The sequence below is a fragment of the Eptesicus fuscus genome, chromosome 7, assembly GCF_027574615.1.
Source record: "Eptesicus fuscus isolate TK198812 chromosome 7, DD_ASM_mEF_20220401, whole genome shotgun sequence".
Classification (NCBI taxonomy): domain Eukaryota; kingdom Metazoa; phylum Chordata; class Mammalia; order Chiroptera; family Vespertilionidae; genus Eptesicus; species Eptesicus fuscus.
The window spans coordinates 102,978,596-102,999,655 of NC_072479.1; the positions used below are offsets into that span (position 1 = coordinate 102,978,596).

The 21,060-nt window shown below is 40.9% G+C and overlaps 1 protein-coding gene across 1 annotated transcript in view; it reads right to left on the bottom strand.

Annotated features, from left to right (window-relative positions):
* MRTFA (myocardin related transcription factor A) overlaps positions 1-21,060 on the bottom strand; it is a 182,500-nt gene that overhangs the window by 27,751 nt on the left and 133,689 nt on the right. The window contains exon 5 of the mRNA XM_028149946.2: positions 12,868-12,933. Within this exon, the coding sequence (XP_028005747.2) occupies positions 12,868-12,933 (66 nt within the window). The remainder of the gene's footprint in view (positions 1-12,867; positions 12,934-21,060) is intronic.

Consider the following 21,060-nt stretch of genomic DNA (forward strand, 5'->3'; position numbering starts at 1 on the left):
AAGGGAATCCCAGAATTCCCTTAGATCATCATGAGAGTCCAGCATAGGAACCTGAGGCTCACAGAAGCAGGAAAGGGCCAGGCAAAGAGTAAGCATAAAGAAAAAGAGTGTAGGAAGAAAAAGAGAGATGCTAATAGTGGGCGGGCAGATGAAATAAGGCTTGCTAAGTGTCAAGAGGATTACTTATACTAAGGACATGGCTAGTGGGCTCAGAGCTATGCCAGTGGGTTGGTGGAGGCAGAAACTAACCACAACAGGTTTGGAGTAAGAGGTGAGGAAGTGGAGTCCAGAGGTTTATGTCCCTGAGAGCTCAAGTTGTACTAACAGTTAATTACTCACTCACTCTCCCAACAAGTATTTACTGAGAGCCCATATGTGTCAGACTCTGTTTTGGTGCTGGGATACCCATGTTCTCGTGGAGCTTACACTCTAGTATAAAAGATACAACACAGTAGTAGGTGATACATACTATGATGAAATATGAAGCAGGCTATGGCGACAGAGAGTGGGAGCAATTCATATGGGGTGGTCAGAAAAGACTTTCTGATGTGACATTGGAGCAGTGGCCTGGAGGAAGGGAGTGAGTCCTGCAGCCACCTGGGGAAGAGCCGTCCAGGCAAGGAAAACAGCAAGGAGGGCCCTGAGTGGGAAACTGCCTGAGTGACAGAGGGACATGGAGGCCAGAGTGGCAGAGCAGAGTGAACAAAGGGAAGAGTGGGAGGAGATGAGGGGTAGCCACACAGGGCCCTGTAGGACTCTGCTCCCACGTAGTACTAGAGGAAGTAAAATTCCAGCATGAGAAAGTAGGGTTGTGCCCATCAACCTTGCCACTGATAAAAAGATCTGTAAACTGTTTCCTTGCCCCCGCCCCCATGGTTGCCTAGGGTGCTGGGAATTACCTTACTTGAGCTGTTATTTTCCATGTTATATAATGGAGAACTGACTTGAGATCACATTCTCATCAGCTGCAGAACGAAGACTAGACTCTGGTTCTTCTGATTTCAAAATTCAGACCTTTTATTTATGTATATTTCAGCATAAGGGAGGAAGGAGGAGGGGGAGGGTGGTGGTGGGTTGGAAAAGAGATATGTCCCTGATTTTTTCCCTCAAAATGTGACAGCTACCAAAACAAAACAAAAAAACACCTCCAACTGATTTTAATCTGGTCTTTCACATTTTGCTTGCTTTCCCTGTTATTCCTCTGGAAAGAAATGCTGCCTTGTCCTTTTCTTTAATGTTGGCAATGGAACAGAAGGGAGGACTTCAGCAACAGTCAAGGGACCCACATTCTCCCACTCCTTTTTCCCTCCAGCCTCTCTTGAAGGACACAGCAGAAGAGGGAGTCGCTGAATAATCAAACTCCTTCCAAAGTTAACTGAGTCTTTTGCCACATCGCTTGGCCCTAGCTCAGAAGTTTGTCACACTGCTCCAGGCAGTTTGTTAACTCTGCCAAACTGACCACTGACCACTAACATGGTACAAGGCCATAAAAAAGGCAGGCTTTTCCCAGCACTGAAGACAGGGGTTCATAAGTTCTCTATACCCAATCCTATATAATAAAACCCTAATATGCAAATCGACCGAACAACGGAATGACGGGTGGAATGACAGGTCACTATGATGCACACTGACCACCAGGGGGCAGATGCTCAATGCAGGCGCTGCCCCATGGTGGTCAGTGTGCTCCCACAGGGGTAGCACTGCTCAGCCAGAAGCCGGGCTCATGGCTGGTGAGCGCAGTGGCAGTGGCAGTGGCAGGAGCCTCTCCCGCCTCCGCGGAGTGCTAAGGAGCAGCAAGCTGAGTGGTAAGGAGCAGCGAGCCGGCAGGCAGTAAGGAGCGAGGGGTCCTGGACTGTGAGAGGTATCCCAGACTGCAGAGGGATGTCCACCTGCCGGCTTAGGCCCGATCCCCCCAGGACATCCCCTGAGGTGTCCCAAACTGCGAGAGGGCGCAGGCCGGGCTGAGGCACCCCCCTCCAGTGGACAAATTTCATGCGCCAGGCCTCTAGTCATTTTATATGATGCAGCCTTAACTGTCTTAGAAATTTGTCATCAACTCTTGACTTATGTGGCCAGGGCCATCCTCTACTTCAGAACCCCTGGGGAGAAGAGAATAACAGTAGTCTAGCCATCAGTAAAAATGAAAAGGGGAAAAATACCAGCAACCCCTGGTCCAGTGTTTCTCCGAGTGTAGTTCAGGAACCATTTGCATTAGAATGTCTCTGGAGTGCTGATTCCTGGGCTTCAAGAATTTTAATCTTGCCCTAGCCGGTTTGGTTCCGTGGATAAAGTGTTCAGGAGGCAACCACTCTCTCACATTGAGGTTTCTTTCTCTGTCTTTTCCCTCTCCCTTCCACTCTCTAAAAATCAATGGACAAATACCCTTGAGTGAGGATTTAAAAAAAAATTTTTTTTAAATCTTTAGTAAGATCTCCAAGGATTCTGATGCCACCAAAAATTAAAAAGCCATTGTTTTCCTAGTCCAAAATGCAGAGGAAAGGTGACACTGCTGATAAGAAAGTAAAGACCTTTATTTGCTCATTCTCTACCACCAGAGGCAAAGTGACTAAAAAGTACCTTTCTCAACAGCTTAACTCAACATTTCAACTCTGGCCTGCATAGGTGCTCATAAATTGGCAAACGGGTTACTCTCCTGAGCCCCTTTCAGGATCAGTGCTTTGAGTTGCAAAGCGTTTGTTTCTAAGAGTCAATGGATCAAAGCTTTTGCCCTTTTCCTCACAAGCCTTGCAGGGGCCTGAGTCCACACTAGGCCCCTAGAATCTAGGGCATGACAGTCGCACTCAGTGGAAGGCAGCACAGAAACGCAGTCCTTGGTGTTAGCACGCAGCGAGTGAGGAGCGAAGAGTTCACTGGTGCCAGTACAGGAAGTGGGGAGAGTCACTTCCCCGCTGAGCAGGGAAGCACAGAAGTCGGCTGTGTCACTGGTGTGTACGGGTCTCGACTACTGCCATTATGTAGATGATGTTTCTTAGGATTCCGTATCCAGGCAGAGCAGAGCTTCTTAACCTGGGATGCACTGTACCAGCTTTAGGGTATCTGTGAATCCCTAGAAACTGTGTGCTGAATTTGGGGTCCTTGCTTGGGCAATGTCCAGTGAGAGGTTGTGTAAAATTTTCCAAGGAGCAATAATGGCACCAAAGAAATCAAGAACCTCTGATTTAAATAAGGGTTATTATGACAGATGTGGAAACATGCATGCATGCCTGTGGCCTTTAAGCCTCACAACCAGCAGACAAGAGCAGCAGCAGCAACTCAGAAGCCATTTTTTAGAGGACTTAAAAATGACAGGGTTACTCTCACCCCCACTACCAACTTTCACCTTACCTCACCAACTAAGGGTCCTGATTTGATGCTATTTTCAAAGTTGAAATTTTGGTGAAAGTACAACAGCCTACCCTCTTAAAATTCCTATGTCATTAAGAACCATTAAACCATGGTCTTCAGTAATTAGCATGCAATGTGGAGCCAGAAACTTGGATGAGATGTGCCTATATTTAGTGGCGGTGTGACCCTGGGCAATTTGCACAACCCCTCTGGGCCTCAATATTCTCATCCACAAAATGGCAATTATACAAACTACTCTGATGACTTAGCATTAAATAAAGTGAAAATACTTTGCTAGAAGCTCTGTTAAGCTTGAGGCATTGTTACGGTTTTAATTTTTTTCCTCTCTGCCATTCTCCTTTTGAAGAAAACAGTATGTATAGAGTTAAATGCTGAAAGCTAAGTAGGCTTGACTTCCATTTTTTGTTTTACTGTTTTTAGCTGTCATACCAAAATGCCTACAAAAATATCCTGCAACAAAGACCATTAACCAAAGAGTTGTGTCAACATTTCCAAATACTGGCCATGACAATGAAAACCAGAAGTAAGTTCATGTGAATCAAAGAAAGAGCTTGGGTGGTGGAGTATGGGGAAGGGACCACACATTCTGAGACAAGCAAGGATCCAAACAGTCAGAAAACGTGCTTCATACACATCCTGTTTTGGTACTCAGACTTGCCACCACCCTGTTTTGGCACCAGGGCTGTCACCGCCACCCAAATCAGCAGGAAAGCCAAGTACCAAGAATGAATATAGGAAGTAGAGACTCAAGGATGCTAAATCTTTACCTTCCCAGAAGTGCAAGCTGTTCCAGTCTCGCACCCCTGACTCACTGACGGTGAGAGAGACTCCAGACTGGGAGGAAAGGTCAGTGCACAATCTTGTATAGCATGAATAGCAACAGGTACAGTGAATTCCAAAGTATCAGGGCCCAAATATTTTGAACCTGACTCCCAATCTTCTCTTCGACATACGGTATATGCCAGCCCTATTAATATATGGTTTTCAAACCACTGCCCAGTCTAATGTTCCAGATCAATCGTGATCCCAGTATACACACACACAAGTTAGAACATGCTGAGAGAGAAGAAAGGAGAGAGAGAGAGAGAAGGAAGGAGGGAGGGACGGACGGACACACAGACACAGACATCGATGTGAGAAAGAAACATCAATCAGTTGCCTTCCATACATTCCCCACATGGGGATCAAACCCCCAACCCAGGTATGTGCCCTGACTGGGAACTGAATGACAATGACAACCTTTCAGTGCACAGGACGACGCTCAACCAACGGAGCCACTCCAGCCGGTTCCCCTCTTTCTGAAGCCCTATAACCAATATGCCTAAGTCATCTGTTTAGATAAAGCTCCAAATCACCTTGCTCTTCTGCAAATAACATCCCACTAAACTGAAGAATTTTATTATTTTCTTTAATCCTCATCCGAAGATATTTTTTCCAATGATTTTTAGAGAGTGGAAGAGAGAGGGAAAGACAGAGAGAAATATCGATGTGAGAGAAACACATCAATTGGTTGCCTCTTGCATGCGCCCTAAGCAGGGCCGAGGCTGGGGAGGAGCCTGCAACCAATCTACGTGCCCTTGACTGGAATTGAACTCAGGACCCCTCGGTCCACAAGCCGATGCTTTATCCACTGAGCCAAACCAGCTAGGGTTAAACTGAAGAATTTTAAATTTCCAACCCTGTCATATATTTACCAGGGCTCCCCCTTGGGTATATAATGCTTTAGGATTTATATTGTTTAGGTAAAATCAGTGAGTAGTTTCGACAAGTGACTATAAATTCCTTTACTTCGTTTACTATCATGAAAAGAATATCTCAGACATTTCCAAAACTAATAATTAAGTGAAACTGAATACCTACCATACCTTTTAGACTTTCAATTGTATCAAGAACTCATATCAAGAAAACTACTTTCGAGGGCTTATTCAACAGAGCTCCCTGTTGGACCCTTCTTTGCACTAAACAATAAATATGCTCAGAATGTGAATATACAAACTCACTCAAGAGTCCTATTTTAGGAGTTGTTAGCAACTGGCCAAGGAGAAGGTTCTATCCTAGTCACTGACCACTGAGGTGGGATACCCTACAACAGCAGGAAGAGAGAAAGGATGATGACATCGATCAGAAATGCCTGGGATTGATGTACCCAGCTGGCTGTCTCCTGAGATAAAAGAGAAGATTTCTGAGGTCACATGCCTAACACAATTTTCCCTCAGCTTCAAGTCTAGGGAACAGGTTAGCCACAATTCTAGAACACATGTTTTACAAATGCCATTTAAACTTGGAGTCAACTCCAGTTAAACAATCACATTCCTGTGCTCATTTACATCATCTAAATGACGTAGGATTCAAAATAAATAAATAAATAAATAAATGACGTAGGATTCTTCGATTCTTTAAAGAAAAAAAGTTACGGTATAACACCTGAAACCAATATAATGCTATATGTCAATTACATTTCAATTAAAACAAAAGCAAAAAAGGAAACTAGCTATTTTAAAAATATATATATTTTATTGATTTTTACAGAGAGGAAGAGAGAGGGACAGAGAGTCAGAAACATCGATCAGCCGCCTCCTGCACATCTCCTACTGGGGATGTGCCTGCAACCAAGGTACATGCCCTTGACCGGAACAGAACCTGGGACCTTTCAGTCCACAGGCCGAAGCTCCATCCACTGAGCCAAATAGGTTAAGGCGAAACTAGTTCTTTCATCCAAAGATACCTGTGTATCTAAAAGAGCCAAATGGATGACACTAACGTGTGAGTGAGGCTCTGAAAGAAGCATGAGCCTGAGGGCCCTGACCGGAAGGGAGCAGTGAGCCAATTACAGAGCTTGGGGGACGCCTTTTCTGAGTTCCAGGGACAGCAGTTCAGAGACTACCACGCAGTGCTTCTTGCAGCTCCCAGTGGACTGGAGCCAATGGGAAATGACCACAGCCCAGATGAGGATCTGCTCCCACTCTAGTCCCCACCCAAACTCATAATTTACAAAATCTCCGTGAGACATACATCTCTTCAATACTATTAACACTTCACTTAAAAGCAAAACAAATGACAGTTCCTTGAAGCCTACAATTTTGTCATCTTAAATCTGTAAGCTGTTGTTTTTTAAAGGGCAACTCAGCCTCAAACCAGACCATCTCATCTGCTCTGGAATCACTACTATGTCCCCACTGGTGAACATTTCTGTCTCTTGGCAAGTTGTCCAGAAACAAACAAGCAAATAAAAACCATTATTTCTAATCCAGCCACTTGTTAGTTTTAAGAGAGTTTAAAAAAGAAGCATCCATTACCACAGAGGGCATGCAAATAAAATGAGTCCTGTTCATAAAGGACCAAAAAGGGAACAATTTTAACAGAGAACCATATTGATTAGTGGTTCTGTGATTCTTGACCATTTTCAGCAATTGTTTTTAATTCCACAAGTAGGGAGAAAAGTAGAATTAAGGAGGATTTGGTTTATTGAAAATAGTTCCTGTTCCCAAACACTGGTTTTGACAGAAATTAATGATATGTGTGTGTGTGTGTGTGTGTGTGTATTAAAAGCTGCTTTCAGATTCACAAGATGGCAGATCAAAGCTAATGCTCCTCTCCTGGTTTGCAGAGAATAACAATACCTGTATTTCAAAAGCATGAACAACGTGTCATCTCGTATATCTCCAAACCAATTCTGTGGGGTAGGTAAGACAGGCATTATTATCCCCATTTTATAAAAGTTGAAGTTGAGTTCAAAAGAGTTAATTGAGTTGCCCAAAGTCACCTTGTTCCTAAGTGGCAGAGTAAGGTCTAAAACTCTACTGTCTAATAAAATAGCCACCAACCACCTGTGACTATTTACATTTAAATTAATTAGGATTAAATTAAGTTTAAAAATCCAGCTCCTCACTCAAGCTAATCTTATTTCAAGTGTTCAACAGCACATGTGCCTAATGTTACAGAATATTTCTATCATTTCTGAGAGTGCTATTGGGCAGGGCTGGTCTAGAGGCTAGTTCTTCCAAATTCATGGAACTTGGGGACTAAATCACATGGCATCCAGTGCTTAATAAAAATGGACTGAAAGTGACAGTCTCTTTCTCATTACAAGAAACTGAAACTTCAGGAGGTTGTTTTATCTTCTTAAGGATTATAAAAACAGAAATTAGTTTTTAAAAAGTTTAAACTGATTTTAGAAAGGGAGGAGAGGGAGAAGAGGGAGGTAGGGAGGGAGGGGAGCATCGATGTGAGAGAGATACATCGATCGGTTGCCTCCCCTATGCACCCCAATCAGGGACCAAACCAGCAACATAGGTTTGTGCCCTGACCCAGAATCAAACCTACAAACTTCCAGTGCATGGGACGACACTCCAACTATCTGAGCCACATTGGCCAAGGCAGAAATTCGTTTTAAAAGATATTTACCAAAGTGCATTTGATCCGTATGTACTCAGGAAGGAAAATCTTGAAACTCAGTTTGTATATTTGGTGAAGAATAGGTAATAATTTCTCCAAGTTATAAACAATAAAAACATTATTAAGAAGAAATTTAGATTCAGAGAAAAAGGGATCAATCATAGCAATCAAACTTGTTACTTCCAGCCATTAAATAACCTCTTTCAGGGATTAGAATAAACTTTTTCTTGGTGCAGAGAATACCACAGTCAGATGGACAGGAGATTTTCAGCTAACCCTGAGGTCCAGTAAAAGCACAGCTTAGATTGGCTCTAAGGGCAACTGGGCCACACAGTCTGTGAAGACCACTGAGCTCACACTGACAGCTGAAGTGTGACAGAGATCGGACTGTAGAACTGAAGGGTTAGGGAGTGAAGATGTGGCAAAGTTTATTAAAAAAGAGCTGCAAGAACTCATGACATGAAGCCACTGTTTTCAGCTTCAATATAAGGTACATGGGGCCAACTTAGAGACCCATGAACCAGTCACAACGAGCTGGCCAATTTGTTCACTTTTCACTTAGCAACTTGTTTGAGCACCTTTCAGGGCAAGGTAGTTTGTGAAGCTGTGGATTGACACTAACTGGCTGTCCCCTCTGAGTTGTGTTGCCCTCAGACTCTTTGGATTCTCCCAACCATTCAGAGATAAATGTTACTAATGACACTGGCTGGGTGCACAGAAACACCATTTAAAATGAAAAACAACAACAACAACAAAACAAAACAAAAAAACAAGCTCACTCAAGAACTAGAGCAAGGTACTTAGAGAATCTGTAAGACAAAAATAATAATTTCTTCATGTGCTTGCCAAGGTACCAAGATTTTTCTACTACATGCACTTGATAAAATAATAAACTGAGGGTTAACTACAGCATCAGGAACATGTTACTTTGTGCTTTTCTCAAAGATTCTCAACAGAATAACAAAAGGTAGAGGAGGAAGAGACAAACAAGTGTCTTCTCTCATAACCAGAAAGATTACAGGAGACTTTTCTCAGTTGTCTGGGTCAGAACTTCCATGTTTTCCTTTAAAAGGTTATTCCTTTACAGCAGCTTTCATTGCCAGAACATTTTTCTTAATTTTCACCTTAACCTTATGATCTTGTGCACCTTTAAATGTCAAAGAGAAAGGCTGTGGGGGATGCTTTGTTTGAGAACAGAGTGTACCACACAAGACCCATCTCTTCTATGAGTCTTCACTCTGAATACAGAAGCATTCCTGATCTTAATCTTTGGATTTAAACACCAGCTTCCTGTCTGTGCCATTTCTCCTCTCCCTCAAGATATGCAGAGCTTCAGACATCATTAAAGAAAGCTTAGGGCCTGGAATATGTAATCCTTTGCTATCTGGCACTCTGTATTTGGTAGGGTTTAAGTGGTGTTAAATGAAACATATGTTTACATGATGAGAATGAAGGATTCTGGGAAATGATCCTGTTTAAAAATACATCAGAAATCAACTTCTATACCCCATAGTTTGGATGCCATGAACAGAGCTTATCAAGCAGCAGAGAGAAATGTATCAGAATTGAGAGATTCTTTAATCCCCTGAACTTTATGGAAAGGCCATATTCCAACTTTGAATGATATGTATGAGAAGCATGGCCAATCCTGAAGGCAAGAGAGCCACTGGAGACATTGTATCCTACAGACATGATGAAATTGAGAGCCAGTCCTACATGGGAACTGTGCACAAGTATTCTGGGAGATGAGGTGGGTGGGTTTTTCTTCCCAGAACTAGAAGAAGAAAAAAACTGGGATGAGAAAAATTTGATAAAAGATATGAACACATAAATGATGAGGGACAGAATATAGCCATGACTACACTGCTCCTTTCCCTCAGCTTGAGGGCCCTACCCACTTCCTAATTTGTAAAACCAAGGTAAATATAAAAGCACTTTCCAGAAACTCCTCAGGCCAGCAAGATGGGAATGGACGTGGGTACTTCAAACCAAATGTTACTTTTTCAGGGTTCCAAATCTCCAATAATCAACAACTTTCTGGTCATTTACAGTTTGCCCCAGCACTGCTCATGTTTTCTTTGAAAGACTGGAGACATTGGTGGAAGATGGCACATGATGATGTCTGGGAGGTGGAAGATGTTGGAGATTACAATAGGAATTAAGGTAGCAGGTGCAGGGTTGTGGTGAGGAAGTAGGGTTACTCATAGTGTGTGTGTGTGTGTGTGTGTGTGTGTGTGTGTGTGTGTGTGGAGGGGGGGCGGCTAGCAAAAAGTGAGCCTCCTCTTTGGGAACTCAGGACCCTATCTTGTATAACCAGGTATGTAGATGAGCAGGGTATTTCATACCGGAAGCTATTCCCAGGCCTCAACATTCTCTCTCAGAAGCGTTGGCTACCTACTTCCTTCACTAGAAAAGCTGAAAACCGAGACTGTGCCCACAGCTGACGGGGGCTCTTGCTATGAGGGAAGATGCAGTATTCCCACAGAAGCAGGTCATTTCTATTCCTATAGGAAGGACAACTATTCTCACTTCACAGATACAGAGACTAACCCCAAGTATACAATTAGATATTCAGAACATTTCGAACCTCGCCTCCTGACAGAACTGGAGTGTTGTTTCAAATTCCATGTCTCCATGTCCAGAAATTCAACAAGTTTGCAACAGAGTAATATCTGTTCGTTCTCTCTCTCTCTCTCTCTCTCTCTCTCTCTCTCTCTCTCTCTCTCTCTCTCTCCATACTTTACAACTGTGTGTCTTCACCCATTCATTCATTTGGTGCCAGGCATTGGGTACAGAAATATAAATAAGACACTTTCTCAAGGAGCTCACAGTCTAGTTGGAGAAACAAACACAGATAACTGCAATAACTGAAGCATGATTAGTCCTAAGCAAAGAGATCACATTCAGTAAATCCTATTAAACAATGATCTCCAGTAGCCCCTGGTATCAAATGAAAGACAGGAAGAAGACTGCAGGGCACCTCTGCATGGCTTTTAGATCCCGAACATATTACAGATTCTGAGATGTAGCCGTATGCTCTCAGAACTAGTACTGTAATTACAGTCAACAGCCACTGATCAGCAATGAATTGCTCCTTATATTGTGTACGGGTAAGTTTTAGCTACCCAAATAAACAATTAAATGTCTTGAGGGCAGGTACCATAACATATTTCTTTAATCTCTATAGCAGCGGTCGCCAACCTTTCGGACCTCACGGACCACCAGCGGTCCGCGGACCACCGGTTGGCGACCGCTGCTCTATAGCATCTAGGACTACCCTGGGCACAAAGTAGCTGCTAAACACCTGATGTTCTTGGTGAATGGAACAAGTAATGAGACTCTTGGTAACTTGTTCCTCTACAAAGGTTTGTAGATTGGCAGACCTGGAGGGTTCTGTAAAGCACAACACTGCCCTACCTCATCCCATTACCGATCCACTGCATAAGCCATCTGCTCTATCTGGCACTTTAAGGGTTGGGGGTAGGGAATCCTTCACTGGAGGGCCAGAAAAGAAGACAGTATAATGTGGGTGAATGGCTTGGTAGTTCATTGCAATAAACAAAAAGATGAATTTGACACTAAAGTCCCCTGGCTGATGCTTAGGATAGAAATAGAGCCCAGATTCCTTAAACTTGTCACATAATTCTAGCTTTCAGAAATGGACCTGCCGTTACAATGACATAAATTAAATCCCACCCTCACTTGCTTAAGAGTCTTCAATGGTTTCCCATTGTACTTAAAATAAAATCCACCTCCTCTGTGTGGCTGGTAAGGCCCTCATTCTGGTCTTGTTCACCTTACCAATCTTAACTGGCCTTGCTCTCCTCTCACTTACCAGGCCCCAGCCACAACAGCTTCCTTGAGGTTTTCAATATGCCAGGCCCTTTCCTGTACTAGGCCCTTACACTTGCTCTTCCGTCTCCCGGGGCCCTCTTCCCACTCTTACATGGCTAACTCCATCTCAACCTTCAGATCTCAGCTCACATATTTCCTATTCAGAGAGGGCTTTCTTGACCATCTTATCCGAAATGACCCATCTCATTTCTTTTGCTTATTAACATACCAACCAGTTAATTTACTTCATAGCACTTCCCATACTCTGCAATTATCTTATTTGTCTCCTTGTTAATTACCAGTATTCTTCTAAATAAAAAACTCCCGAGACCAGGAGCTGGATTTATCTTGCTGAATCAGCAGGCATACACTAGGCACTCAAATATTTTGAGTGAATGGATGAATGAGAATTAGGAAAATACAGTGGCAGTAGGTGAGCAGGCACTGAATTAATGTGAAAAACATTAGTTTTCCTACTGTGAAGCTAGGGATTGTTGTCCGACATTTTATTTTATTTTATTAGGGTATATTCAAGTAGCAATAACATACAAAGAAAAACGAAAGAAGGAGAGTCTAAGCCCACTGTTGACTTAAAAAGAAATGTCAAAAAGAGCAAAATCTTAAAAAAAAAAAAAAAGAGCAAAATCTTGCTGGTTCCAGCTTCCACTCAGTTTGTAATAAATATTATTAATGTTAGAAGCAAATTTTATTATTCTTCTAACAGATTCCAAGGTTGGTTTCATTTCTCCCTGAGTAATGCAGTTCTGCCCCCAGCTCTGCAACAAGCCATCTAAGTCTCATTCAAGCACATTCACACCCAGGCCAGCCTAGAGTACCTGAGGATCTCACTCTAAAAAAACCAAAAAACTCTTGTTGTTTCAAAACACCAGGCAGAAAAGAGTTTGAACACAAAGCAAATCATATGCATGAAGTAGGTTCTTCCGCACAATACTTCAGCTCAAGATCTGCTCCTCCAATAAAGGGAAGTGTAGCAGGGCGTGTAAGTGTAACCCTTTTAAAGGTGCATTCAAAAGCTAATGCTGACACCATCAAAACTACTGCTGCTGGTTTCACTGAACTCAATCAATTAGGGCAGTTACCTTCACTCTTAGCGATGAAGAGTCCTGAACTTGGAAAAACACAAGCAAGAAGAGTGAAAGATGAAACCTGTTGCCCTTGTTTTCTGTTGGATGCCTTCTGTGGCATACTGGGTACACACAATTATGTCCTAAAAGCAACTCAATCAAATGCTGAAAGAGAGAGAGTACTTACGAGGCATGATCCCTTGGCTCACCAGCTCTTCCCGCGTCCGCCGCTGCTGGAGCTTCAACTGCAGCACTGCAGGGCAGCAAAGAGAGAGAAGAGATGAAGGCTCAGGAGGGCATTCCACCACAAAAGACACATTTTCAAATGCAAAGAAAGTCTCAAAACAGAAGGGTGTAGTGTAAAAGAAGGATCCCCTTGAATTGTGACTGTAATTGCAGAAGTGGCCTGATACAGCAGGGTTTCCGTATTCTGCTGTGGGCGGCGAGAGGAAGTTGCAAAGGGTCTTGCAAGGCGATAACAATCCACAAAGTACCAAACTCTTGCCTCTTGCTCAAAACCTCCTACAACACTGTCCTCTCAAGGTTGAAAAAACACACAAATGCTTAACTCAAAGAAAATATGAGGACCACTACCCAGCAGAAAAAGCTTCCCAGATATTCTATACTTTCCTCCCGGTAGCAAATGTTTACCACCATAAATATAGTGAATGATACAGTTATTCACACAGATCAGGAAATATTGGTAAAATCTTTTCATCTGCATCTAAAAATCATACCTATTTTCACCAGGAAATATTTTACCATTAATATAACTCTTTTCTTCCTATTCACGTAGAGCCTTTTCTGTTGAGGTGAAACACCAACCAACTAGATCAGTGGTCGTAAACTCATTAGTCAACAGAGCCAAATATCAACAGTACAACGATTGAAATTTCTTTTGAGAGCCAAAATCCGACTTCTGCGCATGGGCCACGAAGTTTCAATTGCACTTTACATGCACACCCGCACGTGGTATTTTATGGAAGAGCCACATTCAAGGGGCCAAAGAGTCGCATGTGGCTCGCGAGCCACAGTTTGCCGACCACTGGCCTAGATGATTAAAGCAAGAGGCTAGGGGAAAGTGACAGGTGTTTCTCCTATTTCCACTCTGGCAACACCACTTAATTGGACAACTTATTAGGAATTTTTTTAAACTTAAAACTCAATGATCTATATTTCAAATGCCAATGAAACCTAAAGAGTATTACCACTGCACACATGCAGAATGATGACGCATGTCATAGCCTGCATTCAGAGGCTAGGTGAGAAAATGTTCAAAAATTTCACAGAAGGGTCCCATGGGCCAAGGACAGTACCCTTACAGGATAATTCTTTCAATTATAAGGTCCCTGCAAGTCACATCTGAGAGGGACCTGCCTCTATTAGGAACCATATTACCCTAATATCTGTCTTTTCCATCCATAGAGCCGTTTTTAAGGCCTCCAACATTCATAACTAGGCTTCTGACTAGATCTCAAATCCAGCAGGCCCAAAGTAGAACTTGTCTTTCTCCCAAAACCCTAATCCACTTCCTATTCTTTTTCTCTTTAATGGTATCACTATCCTTCCCCGTACTAATATTAAAATTTCTGAGCCACTTCATCTCCTTCCCCTCCGCAACTCTCCTATTTTATAAAGTTTACTGCACTATGTTTTCCCATGTTGCAGTATTAGCTCACTGGCTTGTGTCCTTCCTTGTGCTGTGTGTCTTCCTTCTAAGTCACCCCAATGAAGGCTGTCCAATTTACTCTTCCTCAAGTACCATGTTCCAACTCTTTATTCACTTCACCTGAAAATGTCTACCCTCTTCAACTGACCATCCCAACTCATCCCCCAGCATTCAGAATTAGCCTAGGCCTACTGTGAGCTACTTTTTATCTGATATAAAAGGTATAGTAATATTTTTCCCTGTGTAATACTTACCCTCTGAATATATTTTCTCTCTCCTGCCAGTTTATACACTCTTGGAGGGCAGGAAATATATCTTATTAATGTACTAGAGGCCCAGTGCATGAAATTCGTGCATGGGGGGGGGGGTTTCCCTCAGCCCAGCCTGCACCCTCTCCAATCCAGGACCCCTCGGGGGATGTCCAACTGCTGGTTTAGGCCCGATAAACCGGCAGTTGGACATCCCTCTCACAATCTGGGACCACTGGCTCCTAACTGCTCACCTGCCTGCTTGCTTGATCGCCCCCAACTGCCCCCCCTGCTGGCCTAGTCACCCCCAACTGCCCCCCCCCACCGCCCCCCACCACTGGCCTGGTCGCCCTACGCAGCCTGCTTGGTTGGTTTGGTTGTCCGTTCAGTTTGCGATGGTTGCTTAGGCTTTTATTATTATAGATGCCCCCCCCCCCCCCCCCATAGCACTTAATATACCGTAGGCATTTAATAATTGTTTCTTGAATTGAACTGAATCTCAAAATGATGATACATACAGTCTAAGAAATCTAATCAGGAGGTTATAGCTATAATTACATATATATTTTTTTTTTTCTTTTACAAATTAACACTGTTAAAAGCAAAGCCTTGCAGAATAAAATAGGTATAAACAGCAATAGCCACTCTAATAGCTAATATTTACAGGCTATATGCTCTGTGCCAGACACTATTCAATGTACTTTCATGTTTTAACTCGTTTACTCTTCAAAACCCCCTATGGCAAGAGGAATATTATTAATCCTATTTTACAGATAAGGAAAATGTGGCCCAGAAAAATTAAGTAATTAACCTAAGGTTATCCCACTAATAAGAAGTGTAACAGGATTTGAACCCAAGCATTCTGATTCCAGACCCTGGGCTCCTTACTCTCTGCTTCTCCAGGGTCTTCTGGAACCCTGTGCTGTTGAGATAACAGGCATGGAATGTGATCACCTGGGTTCATTCTCTAGAGAGAGAGACAAAGGGCCTGAGGAAAATAGATACTTCAGGCCAGGGTCAAAGAAGTTTGGGTGATCAACTTCAATAAAACAAATTTAAATGAATCTAGGAACTTGATTTCAGAATAAATTATAACCATAGATCAGTAACAATAACAATTATAATAATAAAATACAAATAATAGTAGTTAGAAGTTAGTGTTGCTGAGACAGCCATGTGTTAAGTAACTGACAGGCTTTTAACGTACTTAAAAAAAAAAAAAAGGCCCTGTGACTCTAAAAGTGTGAGCACTTAATACTAACCAACCCATATGAAAGAAAGAGAAATGCCAAGCAAGATAAAGAGGAGAAAAAAGGGCAAATATTTGTCATTTTCTATAGTATTTCTAAGGCCAATGTAAGATGTGCTATTAGAAAAGTATAAAATACAAGAAATTAATTTGATTTCAGAGAACATGAAAATCTAATGTAATTCAATAAGTCTGAACACCTCAAAGAAATGAGAACTATGGCTGTTGGCCAAGAATAATTTTGAAATATCAACCAGCAACCCTCCTAAAAAAAAAACACCAAACATATACAGATAAGGCCACAGGAATATTTTATGCAAGCTTCTGAATTAAAAAACTTATTGCTTCATGAAAGCAAAACTTTGAGTCTATGATTCAAGTTTTTTATAAAGAGCAAAGTAAAAATCTTTTTAAGCTTTATATTTTAAGAACTCTAGTTCAAAGAGGAAAGTTTACTGAATAAACCTTTTTCATCTCTAAAACTAAATGAAATTAAAGTTTAGTTATTTGAAAATTCCATCTTGTCCCTCTCAGTGGGTTAACTTGGGTTAACTCCAAATTCCATGCTTATCTGAAATCTGACCAAGTTCCCCATTCAAATAACAGAAGTTGCCCAGCATCAGTATTATCTTGGGTATCACAACTTGATTGTAGGTATGTTCTGTTTTATACATTGCATAACCCTCTCCTACTAACTCTAACAATCTTTATAAGGAGGGTGAAAAGACCTAAGCAGTAAACTCAGAATTATGGTAGTCAACCTATACTTTATTTTATACTTTATCTGATTGCCTCTGTGTGTGTGTGTGTGTGTGTGTGTGTGTGTGTGTTGTGTATACATGCAATGATCCTTTTTCTAAGATTTCAACTACAAAGAAATAAATATTTATATGAATATCCTTTTTTTAATATATCTTACTTTCTCTTAATTTAAACACTAAATAAAATGCTTTTATGTTTCCAGATCTTAAGGATTATTCGTTTTAGAAGAAATCATTTAGTAACTCACTTTCAGTAAATAACATTACAAGGCATATGCTCTGTATTAGCTGCAGAAGGTACTCTAATCAGAAGTATATTTCAGAGGCCATACATTTAATGCACATCCACCCTCACCAAGACCTAACACTAATTCAAATTAATATTTTCACAGACAGTGCTAGACCAAAGAGATCCAAAAAGTAAGAATTCAACGAAATCTATTTAACGTACATCAACATTTAGTTTTCTTCTCCTCTCCAAATCAATAAAAACTAAACAAAAATACCTATTTGAGTACAAGTCTTTCTATGTTCACTGTTACTGAATTCCACAAGTTTAATATATCATCTGTTTCTAAGTGGTTCTGTGCGAGCAGCCTATATATAGATGAGCAGATGTCTTTAAAGCTAGTGGATGGTAAATCAACTGAGTTGCCTGCCAGAAAAGGATTGGAAAGAAAAGAAAAGAAACTGGACCATAAAGTGGAAATAATAAAGTTTTCCACCTGTTTCAAACAAAAGCGATCAATTGCTATTTGAATAACTGGCTACTTGAGAAATCAAAGCAAAGGAATGAACATCACCTATTTCTGCCCTGTAAGAACATGGAAGTACCTTGATGGTATTCAAAGGGTAATGCCATCAAAACAATTGGGTCAATCAGGACTGTAAAGAAAAAGCAAAAATAAGTGCAGTGTTCTCAAGCCCAGCTCTGTGGCTTCCACTTGGGAAGATGGGAGAAGGAACAGTGTGGATTTTAGCCTTAAAGCTTAGCATGCTGGTGTTAGAATGTTCACCTTTGCAGTAGTGATTTATACCTACTTTACTGGTGTATTTTATACTTCAGTTTATCCTACATGCCTGAAAAATCATTTAGTGACACCCAATTGTAAAACCACATTACCTATCACTCAGATCCCAAGGTTATTATTCTCTGAACACTCAACTAGCTTCATTCTTAGAGGGTATTCCTCATGTTCTACTGCCTGAGTTACTTTACAACATCACCACCAAAATAGGAACTGCGAGTTGGGATGAAGAGAGTTCTTCTCCATTCATTCATCTAACACATATTAACTAGACAACTATTGGTATACCTCATTTTATTGCACTTCACAAATGTAGTGGGGGGTTTTCTCAATCCCTCTCTCTCCCCCCGCAACCTCCCTGACAGCTGTGAGCCTGCTCTCTATGCACATATGAGTGAAATCATATGGTACTGGTTGTGTTTCTTTTTTACAAATTGAAGGCAAGACCCTCCACCAGCAAAAGGGATTATGACTCACTTTATTGTGATATTCACTTTATTGCAATGGTCTGGAAGCAAACCCATAATATCTCTGAGGTATGCCTGTGCTATGTGTCAGGCCCTATACTGGGTGATGCATACACCTGTGGTCTCTGCTCACACAAAGCTTTCAGTTCAATTGGGGTAAAAAACATCAAATCACATATAAATAAGTACAAATTATGATCCATCTTTTATAAGAAAAGAATAAAGGATATTAGAGAGGTCGGACCCTCCTTTAATATTCTGTGCTAATTAACTTTTCACATTTCCTCTTTACTACCATACAGTCAATTGTTTAAGATACTAAAACTCGCCCTAACCGGTTTGGCTCAGTGGATAGAGCGTCGGCCTGTGGACTGGAGGGTTCCAGGTTCGATTCCGGTCAAGGGCATGTACCTTGGTTGCGGGCACATCCCCAGTGGGGAGTGTGCAAGGAGGCAGCTGATCGATGTTTCTCTCTCATCGATGTTTCTAACTCTCTATCACTCTCCCTTCCTCTCTGTAAAAAATCAATAAAATATATTTTTTTAAAAAGATACTAAAACTCCTTGAAAATCAGAGAGCTCAGTAAGCTGAATGAAAATAAGTAAGAGAAGGCACACAATTTCATTTATTCTTTACACGTATTTGCTTAGTGGGTCAGCACATCTATTCACTTCATATTCATCATGCCTTATTCAGATCTTCCTTAGTTCCTTGTAAAAACTTTCCTTAGGCATTCATTCAAGAAATATGAGGGTCTACTATCCACACCAGACACTGATTGCTGCTGGGGATATAGTAGTGACCAGACCAATTTAATAGCTGCCTTCAGTGGAGTTCATCCTTTTGTGGGGGAAACAACAATCAAATAAGTACTTAACAGAGTGAAAAGTATTTTCAAACAAACCATACTCAGACACTACATCCTAACTAAGCAGTTTGACTGTTCCCATGATTCAATTCATACATTCAAGTATCTTTTGTACTCTCAAAGCGAGGGTTGAATGCTAGAGATTCATAAGTGAATATGACACTGTTCTCATCCTTGTTGAATTTTTAAACCTAATGGGGGAAAAGAGACTCAAATGAGTAATTTACAATGCTATAAGAAAAATACTGTTATCTGTAATACAGAGTTTTACTTAAAAAGTCATAGGAAAATTCCATTTTAGTTAACACACATGCAGTATGACTAAAGGTCCCTGCCAAATTCCAATCATCTGGTCTTATGTGTGATACACAAATGTGCATAAATAATAATAATAAAGTTGATTTCTTAAAAGCAATAAAAATTCAAATAGTTATCTATTTTTTAGGTGCAAAGGTGATACTAACCAACACTGAAAGTCACAAAGAAAGAGAAACAAGATCCTTTCTATGTGGGGTAAGACTGATGAACATATTAAACAGGACCTTAAAAAATATTTTTTATCCTCAAGGTCAGTTTTATTAAAGTTTCAAGTAATTCCCTGATATCATTCCTAAGAAGTAACATTACTCTGGGCCCCTACTTACTATAAATTCCAACATGTCTTTCCTGATACAGCCTAGAAAGATGCTCCCTAGTTCTCAATCCTTACCCTGCCCTACAGCATCTCTGGATTTTTTTTCTATTTCTTATATATAATTTCCTCAAACTTTCTAAACTAAGTTTCTCTGATCCTTTTCATGATTAATTTTCTTCCTTCGACTTGGGAAGCGAGCCTGAATGGGTTAGCACAGTGTACACTACACCAAAAATGTATTTCTGGCTTGTGCTTTTAACATAAACAACAGCATTTTAAAGGCTCTACGTATTCTATAATTAGCTCTACCCTTAAGCAGAAGGATTTACTGTCAACCTAACTATGATTTCTGGGGAAAGGGGCAAGCATTGTATATTGAGTTGATTATATGAATATTGTATAAGTTCCAAGTGAATGCAATATACTTACAGAATCACCCTTTAAGTGGACACCAAAAAACATCAGAGAAAGAATCGGAAGACAGGGGAAAGGGAGAGGGGAGGGACAAACTGGAAAAGAAGGGAAAGGAGAATTGTTTCCCTTAGGAAGATAGTTCTGGAACATGTAGTCAGCGAAGATGCACTCTCTGCTCCCAGACTCTAGGCAAGCTAGTATGTATAAAGCAAGACTTAGAGAAAGGAGAAGAATCGCTACCCATCCTATATAATAAAGAGCTAATATGCTAATTAGACCGAACAGCTGAACAACCTCCTGAACGACCTTCAGGACGAAGCCAGAGCTGCGAGGGCCAGCTGAAGCTGCGAGGGGCTGCGAGGACCGAGCCCCTTGTGCGAATTTTGTGCATTTGGGCCTCTAGTTCATTAATAAAATTAAATATACAATGAATGTTGAAAGTATGCTCCTGAAATTCTAAGTCGTCAATATGGAAATAGTGGTTAAAGGATCCAGAAAGGTCCATTCGTTTGTTACCAGAGAAAGAAGGACCTGCTGAAATTCAGATCTATATTTAAAACAAACAAACAAAAAGTGGAACTGAGAAAAAGAAAGTGAATTCTCTCTGGGATCCTACTGATTCAGCATCTAAAAATCATATGCAATGTGGTATCTTGGATTGGGTCTTGGAACAGAAAAAGGACATCAATGGGAAAACAGATAAAATCCAAATAAAGTTTGGAATTTGCTTAGTAGTGTACCAATGTTAATATCTTAGTTTTGATAAATGTACCATGGTTATGTAAGATGCTAACATTAGGGGTATATGGGAACTCTCTGTACTATCTGTGTAACTTTTTGTAAGTCTAAAATTATTCCAAAGGAAAAACTTCACTTAAAAATCCCATGGATTTGATTCTCCTTTCAGAAAGATTTATGAATCAATTACTAAAACATATCAAAAGTCAGGTTTTTTCAAATTGAAATGTTACCTTGTCTTGTACAGAAATATATTATTGATTTCTATAAATGACTAATTAATTAAAAATAAATAATGTACCTT